General features: G+C 33.6%; 1 protein-coding gene and 1 pseudogene across 1 annotated transcript; one reads left to right on the top strand and one right to left on the bottom strand.

Moving 5' to 3' along the window:
• The first annotated feature begins 425 nt into the window (after positions 1-425).
• Positions 426-4,465, top strand: LOC139820368 (18S rRNA (guanine-N(7))-methyltransferase-like). Its single transcript, XM_071790562.1, has 3 exons — positions 426-445; positions 2,551-2,979; positions 3,061-4,465. The coding sequence occupies exons 1-3, from the start codon at positions 426-428 to the stop codon at positions 3,203-3,205; spliced, it is 594 nt and encodes a 197-aa protein (XP_071646663.1). The 3' UTR covers positions 3,206-4,465.
• A 4,450-nt stretch (positions 4,466-8,915) lies between these two features.
• Positions 8,916-10,474, bottom strand: LOC139820366 (glycerate kinase-like; annotated as a pseudogene).
• Between the last annotated feature and the right edge of the window lie 252 nt (positions 10,475-10,726).

Below are 10,726 nucleotides of genomic sequence, written 5' to 3'. Positions count from 1 at the left end.
GATTTTGTAGTAATTTACGATAATTTACTCCGCGTAAAGAGTGAATTGTCGTAGGTTGCTGCTGAAGTGGCGCTCGAGTAAACGTAGTAAAAGTGAAAGAATTTAATGTAGGGGACAGGGTGGATTCGGACCACATGCCCCTGACAGTGAAGATAGATGAAAGAAGAAGAAAAGAAGAAAAGGAGAATGAAGAGGTGGAAGGAAGAGAAGTTACGAAATGGAAAATCTGCTGAGATGGAGATGCAATTAGAAGTTATAAAGCAAACACGGAAAGCATTATATGGAGGGAGGATAGACAGAGTACAATAGAGGAAAAATGGGATAAACTCAAAGGTATAATCCAGGAGGCAATGATAAGAAAGAAGCTGGTTACGAAGAGGTATGAGTTAGGACACAAGGATTGGTGAGACAGCCCAGTGAACACAATGCAACATGTAACGTACAGGTTAGTTGTAATTTCCTACTCAACAATATAAATGCAATATAACACACGTGTTACATTGCATTTATATTGTTGAGTAGGAAATTACAACTAACCTGTACGTTACATGTTGCATTGTGTTCACTGGGAGGCAATGCTCAAGAAAGAAAAGGGAGGTGGAAGAGGGGTAAGGCAGGAAGATAGAAATATCTGGAGGAAAGAAGAAAGTTGGTCCGAAGGAGTTGGCAGAAAGGAAACAGAGAAAAGGAAGAAGTGGAACTGAAGAGTTTAAAAAATGCTACGGAGGTTTGGAGATTTATAAATAAGAAGAGGAAGAAGAAGATTTAAAAGGAGGCAGATATAAGTAAGGAGGTTTGGAGAGACCACTTCATGGATTTATTGGCAAATATGGCAAATATGCTGAAGTTAAATAAAAAAAATATTATATAAAAGGATACATAAAGAATACCTTTAGAAATTCTCTGCAACGCCTAAAAAAATCCTTTTTCTCGTTTTGTTGAAAAACATTATTTTTATCGTTCATGGCTTGAAATACTTTAACACCAAGATATATTTGTGAAGATGGGATGGATTCATCTTCCTTACAAGGATTGATATCAGCAAGTGAAGTTTTCATAACGTAATCTCTCTTCATATAGCACAGAAGAATTTCCTGATCAAGAGACACGGTAGTGTCTCGCGCCAAGTACACGCGGAGCGAGACCGACCGTGACTCTTTTACGCGACGCGACGGGTTGCGAGTACTCGAGATGTTGAGATCTCGATAACGAGTGAACGGATCAAGTTCTAAGTAGGCTTGATCGATAGCTTGGGGTCCAATTAGAGGGGGTTTCTCTTATAATATTCCGCTACGTGCCCTACGAGCGGAGATATTGCGACGCAAAGTCCAAATGTGAAAATTTATTTTTAAGATACGAATACTTCTTCTACTTCTACGTCGACCGTCTCTCATCTCAATATTATTATGATTATCAGAGAAACGTCACTTTCACTTTTTTGACACTGGCGGCTAGCGGCGTTAGTATCGCAGTGCAGTGCAGTGTAGACAGTGCGTTCGTTTAGCGCGCTGTCAGTCAGTTCCTATTCATCAGTTAACCTTATTTCGAGAGCACTCGAGAGACACGGTAAGTACGAAGTACGCGCGGAGCGAGACCGACCGTGACTCTTTACGCGACGCGACGATTAATTAATATTATACTTATTTTATTTACTGTTTATTATTTTACGTTTACGTGAGTGTTTATACATACAGGTTAATAACCTATTTACTGTTTACTACGTTTACGTGAGTGTTTATACATACAGGTTAATAACTGTGGTATTGGGTAATTTGAATGTACCGCGTGGCGGCGATAGTAAGTAGTGGCGTCGAGTAGATAGAGAGAGGCGCGTCGATTGTCGTAGGTTGGTAGCGTAAGTAGTGGCGCTGAGTAGATAGAGAGAGGGCGCGTCGATAGTCTCAGGTTGGTAGCATGGAAGAGGAAATAAATAAAACAGTTAATGGTCCACAGCCAAGGAGGACAGTTCTCTTTTTCCCTAAGTCCTTACTCACAACGTGCGAGATTATACGGTCAGAGACGTATAATACAATAACCTATTATATTATTTTTTATTTTTATATTGACGGCAGGGAGTTGAGGATACTGAGCTCAAGGAGCCTGTTCACACGAGGCGTTTCTGCCGCGCGATTGCGGCCGCGCGTTAATAACGTTTGCACGAGCCGCACGCGCGTACGCGAAACGGCAGTAACACCGTATAATCGTGCCGGCGATATACTGAATTTGAATTGCTTCGTGCTCTTATCTGGAGATTTCGTATCCCTACATTGTGTTACCATTGCACCGCTGCCGGAACAGAAGGTTCTCTACGCTTGGCAGAAAGTGACGACTGACACGTTCGATCCCGACTTCGTTGATCGCAGAAGAGTTGGACTCGAGGTACGTTTCCGATTTGCACGTATAACAGTATCGTGCGATGAATGTTGTACCCAATTATAACCTCAAATGAAGTTGTGCACGTAACGCTAGTAACGCTGCTAGTAACGCTGTCTGTAAAAATTTGCGTGAAAAATGATATATAATCATACTAACACATTACATTATTTTTAGACGTAGCTGTGATGAAAGAGAATTAGATGGTGACTTAATTTTGGGAGATATAGGTCAAAGATTGCCATTTAAAGCTGGTACGTTTGATGGGGCTGTCAGTATTTCTGCGCTTCAGTGGTTGTGCTATGCAAGCAAAACTTCGCACAATCTTACAAAACGTTTATATCGTTTCTTCTCAACGTTGTATGCATGCCTGTCAAGAAGCGCAAGAGCAGTGTTACAATTCTATCCAGAGAACGGTGAACAGGTTGAATTAATCACGGCACAAGCCACAAAAGCTGGCTTTTATGGCGGTGTGGTTGTCGATTTTCCGAATAGCGCAAAAGCAAAGAAAATGGTCTTGGTTTTAATGACCGGAGGAGCTGCTCCGCTTCCAAAGGCACTAGGCGTAGAGAACGAAGATAGACAAACCGTCGCTAATTCAAGAAGGTTTGATCCTCTCGTTGTCTGTTATATCTATTATTTCTCTATTTTACCTTCCAAAAATTGTGATAATTTTTTTGTACATAGGGAATACATAAAGAAAGCCAAGGGTAAATCATTGAAGAAAAGTAAGGACTGGATTTTAGAGAAGAAAGAAAGGCGGCGTCGGCAAGGAATAGAAGTTAGAGATGACTTCAAATATACTGGACGAAAGAGACCCGGGAGATTCTAATTGTAAGATATACTTTGTTAATATAAAAAACACTATTTTAATAATTTTTTTTTATAATTTATAATGTTAATTATAAATAAAAAAATTGATAAAATTGATCTAATTAATTTTTGTCTGTTTCTATATAATCAATCTATTACTTAAAAATAATATATGCATAAAATATTTTCTTTAGTAACAAAAAATATGTGCCTAAAAAATTTTTTTGTTAAAGAATATCAAACATGAAATTTAATAATCGTGACTGTGCATAAATGTTTGTGTAAAGGGAAATATTTTCCTTTAAAAAGGATATTAGGAGTCCTTTATAATGTTAATATTACGGTAATAATAGACAACATTAATAAGAGATCAAAGAATGAGTTCAATATTTTATATTTTATTCTTTACGTAAACATAAATTGTGAAATACTCTGTTGTACTCCAGTAGGTAATACTTTTTCTAATTCTTCATGATCCAACCACTGGTATTTTACGTTATTGTTGATATCTCCATCCATATGTTTGGCTAAGAAATAAAATATTTTAGCACCATAACTTCCTTGCTCGCAAAGCTTCTTAGGATATTTGTATTTGTAGAATCCGATAGGTGCATTTCCATAAAACTTCACTTTTATTGTTGCACCACATGTATCTTGTAATACTCTTTCCGCAGTTTGTAAAAGAATTGATAAAGAACATTTTCAAATTATTTTTTTGTCCCCATTAAGATATTCACATGCAAAATTAGTTGTAGAGAGAAGTTGTAATATATTTATTCGGCTAAAATTGTTATTTTAATTCTTACTCGTTTCTTTATGTTTGAAATGTATATTTATGCAATATATATAAAACTTTGTTTATTTTTTAGGGCAGTAAAACAAATATTGGCGTGATTGTAACATCATTAGTTTTTGCAGAATATTATATGTAGATTTAACAGTCTGTTAAATATAAATATGACAATGTATTTATGTAAAAAATCTTTACATTTTTAAACTCTACGTATAATGTATTCCAATTTTTATCATGTGCGGCGGAATGATTCCTTTATGAAATTACCATAGATAAACCTTTACAAAATATGACAAAAAATGTTAATAGAGAATTAGGCAGACTAAGCAGGCCCATTGGTACACATGAGCTCGGAACGTACTTATGACATGTCACGGCGCAGGATACGAATAAGTACGACCGTGAATGAAGGAAATTATATAATTTTATTAATAATTGTAATACAATAAATAAAAGTTGAAATATATATAATGTCGGTTGATTATACATTGTTGATGTTACATATTATTTCTTAAAAGAACTATGCTTTTTTTTATTTCACGAATAGCATATATACTTGCAGGAGGGTAAAATAAGATACCTGTTAAAGTTTGAGCCCTTAATATTAATTAATATTAACAGGTCGCTTATCGCGATTTTTTATTTTTCATTTAGTAAGATAGAAAAAATTTTATAACTATCTAACAAACAGTAATACAGCATTGCTTCACATAAATTTTTGTAGTAAATTTATCGCTTTACAAAAAAGATCTCTTATCATTTTTTCATAAATTCAACCGTTCAAAAGATATTCAAAGTTAAAGTTTGATAAATTTTATAATATCGACTATCAAAAATTATGAAATAATCAATACATATTTTTGTAGAAAATTTAACGATCTACAAAAAAGGTCTCTTATATTTTTTTCATAAATATAATCATTTAGACGATATTAAGGTTTAAAGTTTAAAGTTCAGTGTATAAAAATTATTCTTTTTTTTCATATTATAACAAAATTCTGAGCTTTATTTATTTAATATGAAAAAAAGTAATTTTTATACACTTTGAACTTTAAACATTAATGTCGTCTAAATGGTTTTATTTATGAAAAAAATATAAGACCTTTTTTGTAGATCGTTAAATTTTCTACAAAAATATGTATTGATTATTTCATAATTTTTGATAGTCGATATGATACAAAATTCATAAGAAGCAAAAACAAGTTTTATATTTATCAAACTTTAACTTTGAATATCTTTTGAACGGTTGAATTTATGAAAAAATGATAAGAAATATTTTTTGTAGAGCGGTAAATTTACTACAAAAATCTATGTAGAGCAATGCTGTATTACTGTTTGTTAGATAGTTATAAAATTTTTTCTATCTTACTAAATAAAAAATAAAAAATTGCGATAAGCGACCTGTTAATATTATTTTCTAATTTACCTAAATAGAAATCTTCTTCCTGACCGATAAGTCTATCGACCAGTGTCGAAAAAGTGAAAGTTACATTTCTTTGATATATATATGTCATATATTGAGAGACGTCGACGTTAGTAGAAATATCTTAATATAATATTTTCACATTTCAACTGTGCTGTTACCTCTGTAATTTTTTGCGATGCGATTAAATCTTTTAAAATACATATATAAACTTTGTATTTAAATACCTTGTATTCCCTTGTTGGGTTTAAATATTTTAATAAAATATTTGTACTTTGTACTGTTACCTCTGTGTAATTCTTCATGATTCAATCTTTTATTCTAATCGAAGAAAAGCAGTGATAATATTATACCTCAAAAAAATCTAAGTAACAAGTGGTAGACGTTATCTTTGTATCTCGAAAAATATGTTTTCTGTAATTGGCGCTGTAATTTAAAAAGAGATATCATTTCTTTTTTGTAATTGTAATAATAGATCACTTGAAGCGCGACTCATTTTTGATAAGGTAACGTAATTTTGTGATGTGTATCACTTGAGTTATAATTTTTTGGAAATAAAATTACTACTGCTTAGGTTTTTTCGAGATTTTTGGAGATACAAAGATTACGTCTACCACTTGTTACTTAGGTTTTTTCGAGGTATAATACTACCACTTTGTTTTTTTTCGAGGTAAAGATACTACTGTTTAGGTTTTTTCGAGATTTTTCAAGATACAAAGATTACGCGTCTACCACTTGTTACTTAGATTTTTTTTAGGTATAATACTACCACTGTTTTTTTTTCGAGGTAACAATATATACACTACTATGCGTGTACTTGGCGCCTTTCTTTACCTTTTTTTTAAAAAAGGTAATTTTATACGGATATCACGCCTTTTTGTAGTATTACGCATTTTATGAACAGTATGTACAGGGTGTTATTTCGAGGTAATACTACCACTTTGTTTTTTTTTCGAGGTAACAGCATAATACATATGCACTACTATGCGTGTACTTGGCGCCTTTTTTTACCTTTTTTTTTTATACATATTTACTATTTTGTCATGAAGTTCAGTGATGACCACCGAATCAGTTTGAAAAAAACGATTGAAATCCGTAAACTTTGGTAAGATCCACTCAAGGAAGAAAAAATATAATTTTGATACTGAATTGTTAAGTTTATTAGAAATTTGTTCTGCGGCTTGTAATCGTTCAATAAACCATCTATCGATGAAGAACAATCTCAAAGCTTCCCATTGTTCGATAATGCGTTCTATAACCATTATTAAAGAAAGCCAGCGTGTTTGAGATGGATGTAATATCTTATGTGGTGCTACATTAGCAACTTCTTGAAATTGGCGAAATTGACATTGCCTTTTTGCACTTAATTTAAAGAAATTATATATATTTTTTGCCAAATCTTCAATTGATCTGGGAAAAGTTTTGCAAGCTTCACTTGCGCATAAAGCAGCCGAATGACATACACATTTTAAAATAAATATATTAGGACATTTTTCTTTAAATCTACTAGCTACAGAATTATGTTGACCCATCATTGTACTGCATCCATCTGCAGCAAATCCAATTATATTTGAAAGAGGTATTGAATAATTTTCAAGACACTTTATTATGCCGTTGAATAAATTTTCTGCTGTTGCACCTCCGTTAGCATTGCTTGAATCATAAATTTTATATAGCTCCCAAAATTCACTGACAATTTTTTTCTTATTAGTATCATTATATCTCACTACTACACAAGCGGTTTTAATGCAAGATATGTCAGTTGATTCATCTGTAAGAAGACTAAATTTATTGTTTCTTAATATCTCAGCCAGTTTCTCCTTATGAGAAGCATCGATAACATGTACTGCAATATTAGTTGCCTTTGTCCTCTTCATGGCAATACTTTGTATCACTGGATAATCAGGACAAATATTTTTCAATAGATCTACAAAAAGATCAGTCAAACGGAATGACAGATTATGTTCCACTAAAAATCCAACCAATTTTATTTCAGTTGACGTAGTAACTTTAGATATAGATTGGTTTTTATTGGTAAAGCGTGAAATAGACTGTTGTTTTACTGTTGCATCTTGCATTTTCTCTTTATGTTTTATACTTTTCCCATGTCGTTTAATAACCATATTATATCTGAACTCATTGAATAGTTGCAATATATGCATTTTGCTCTATATTCATTGTTCTGATCATGACTTAACCAAGCACTCAATTCTGGATCAGAAACCCATTTTTTTTGTAAATTTTTGCTTTCGGTGTTTTGTTTTTAATAGTTTATTTTTATTTTTATTTTTTGATGCACTGTAATCAATATCAGAATTAATAGCATAAGAGTTAAAAAATAATATAATAATTACACTTTACACGCTTGATGATAAGCATGCGCTGAAAGAAACACAACTAAAAGGAAAGGAGAAAAAGAGGAGGAGAAGAAGAAGAAAGAAGCCATTGGAGATACGAAGCGACGTGGCCAAAACTACAGCGAGATGAAAGAAGATCGGAAAAAGAGATCCCTTCAATATAATAAAAAAGATATTACAGGATTGTGGCTTATTTGATCTAGAAAATTTAAGAGACTAAAAGCATTTTAAGATTGGATGAAAGACAAGCATCCTGACAGCCATAGATCTCGTCATGTCCAAAGCAAGATGGGCGAGATGATAACAGAGCTTAAAGCTTATTACACCTATTATAGATCGGGATTAAAAAATCTCGAATAAAAATTCATAATATTTATAAATACTATTTTTTTACACACCTTGTATGTTCCTCAATGTTTTCCTCCCGTTCCAAGCAAATTATATTTTAAGAAGCTTTTTAAAGTAATATCTCTGTAAAAGTAATTCTGTATCTATCGAAATAATTAACAACTTCGGAGAAAAATAAGATATATCTATGAAATAAAAATACTAGGATAGAAAGACCTAGTAGATAACCAAAGTTAGATAACCAAAGTTGTATCGTGTCTAGTTGTATAAATGTTATTATGAGTTATATATTCCTTTATGAAAAATTAGCTTTATAATTCTTTATCATAAGAGAAGAAACGTTGATACACTCAACAAATAATATAATAATATATGTATATGTATAAACATATTATACGATCTCTGTAGATATCTCTATGTATGTAAAGAGAATATATATTGTCATATCTTCAAGCGTGTTATGTAATGGGTGTTACGTAGTAAACATTATAATTTAAGAGATTTATTTTTAAGCAGTGCCTTTGATATACGGATATAATTGAAAAAGATTCTATATGTATATATTTAAAAATATTCAGCATTTACAATGTGAATTATCTATTTTTTTCCAAAGGAATATCGTTAAAAACGTATAATTTATTTTATATAACATAATTATGTAATAATGTAGGATTTTTCATAGATATATTCACAATATTAGCGTGACAACGGTCAAGACATATCAGTTGGAGTCAAAAACTTGCCTTTGTTCTTATGGATTTAACGAGATGTCTAATGGAGAGTTATCTATATTGTCTGTTTCATGACTTCACTGGCCAACTGTTTTATTCATGCAGTTGACCGGGGAAGTTATAAAACAGATAATCAGAGCAGTAGTAGGCACTTTGTGTAGATTTTTTGACAGAATTCCTGCGTAGAGCTGACTTTTCTTTATTAAATCCGCTCCCTTCTTGAAGCGCGAGTAGAAATTGTACGTGTCGTTTTCTTTTAAAACATTCTCAGGTAACATGCGTTCGTTCCACCTCCATTGTCTTTAATATTAAATTATCGATACGTTCATCAACATCTTCTCGAGGAGAACTCTTTTAAACTACTACTGGACTCTCGTCTCTTTGGTTCAACGTTGGATTTTATTATAAATCTACTGATTTGTCGGTCGCACGAATCCTGTGTCAGGGTTTTTCTGTCCGTCATCTCCCGCTCAGCTTGTGCATCCTCTTTAGTAATCATGGATTTAATTTTTGCGTAAAAATCATGCATCACAAGCGCAATAGCGGGATAACCAAATGCACCTGCTGCGTCAGTAGGACCATCCTGACCATCAGTACCTGCACTGAGCATCATCACATCGTATTCAGCGAGTCGCGGATAACTATTGATCTTTGCCAACCAATCTAGTGAAAAGCGTAAAGCTAGCTCCTGATTTCTACCGCCTTTTCCTTTACCCGTCACTACAACCGTGGGTTCTCCTCCCCCGATTAAAACTATACCACCGAGATTGCCGATACAACGAAAGATTTCATTGACTTTATCGATAGATAACGAAAGTATCGGCATAGTCCGTACTCTGTCATAAAATTCCTCTCTCCCCAGCTCATTTAACAAAACAAGACATATCAGACTCGTTATGTGAACGCACGCCGAACTAACGTCCTGTACATTTCCTGTAACGTCATTCCTTAATATTATCGGAGTCAATTTCTTGCGCAAAGCTTCAAAGCTCGCAGCTTCAAGAGCCGTCCTATTGTTTCCTAGAATCATATTCGTCACGTGTCTGAACTGTTTAGCCGGATTTAACAGCGGTTTGTCGTTAAACGTCTCCTTGGGCGTTACAACCGCCTTCAAATCACCCTCTAGCGACTGATACAAGTTATACTTCTTTAATATAGCGATAACATTCTCCGGTGTTCTCGGACTGTAAACGGTGGGACCGCTGGCAATTAAGTCTACGGGATTGCCGACAATATCGGACAATATCAGCGTGACAACGGACGCGGGATACGGCTTAAGGCTTACTACACCTATTGTGTACCAGGGTTTACAGTCGAATAATAAAAAGAAATCGACTATGATTGGTTTCTTACAGCTTAAAGCTTATTACACCTATTATCGACTTATTAAAGCTTATTACACCTATGATGAATATTTCCGAAGGAGTGGTGAGAGGCCTCGGCCTCGGCCTTATGTTCGGATGGCTGGTAAGAAAGTCGGAAGAAAAAGCAGATGAAGTAGACGATGAAAGCCGTTAAGGACAGAAACAGATGAAACTGTACGGATCGCACGGTTGATGAAGCAGAAGATAAGGAGAGATGAAAGAGTGAAAATAAGAGGGACGAGCGTGAGTTCTCCCAGTAAGCAAAAAATCATTATTACAATGTTATTGCAACGATATTCTAGAACTTGTAATGTTCTTAAATATGTAGTTCTTAATGTTGTATAGAACATCATTATGAACATACTTTGATCACGATTCCGAAATTTCAGTAATGTTGAAATGGGAGTGCCATAACGTTGCAAATAACATTGCGCTAAGGTTTTTCAATTATTCCTGTAATGTTTTTGAGATAAATATTTAAACGTACTATCAACTTTATTACAATATTATATTAAGATTACCGT

Source organism: Temnothorax longispinosus, chromosome 10 (genome assembly GCF_030848805.1).
Source record: "Temnothorax longispinosus isolate EJ_2023e chromosome 10, Tlon_JGU_v1, whole genome shotgun sequence".
Classification (NCBI taxonomy): domain Eukaryota; kingdom Metazoa; phylum Arthropoda; class Insecta; order Hymenoptera; family Formicidae; genus Temnothorax; species Temnothorax longispinosus.
This window is presented reverse-complemented; position numbering and strand designations above follow the sequence as displayed.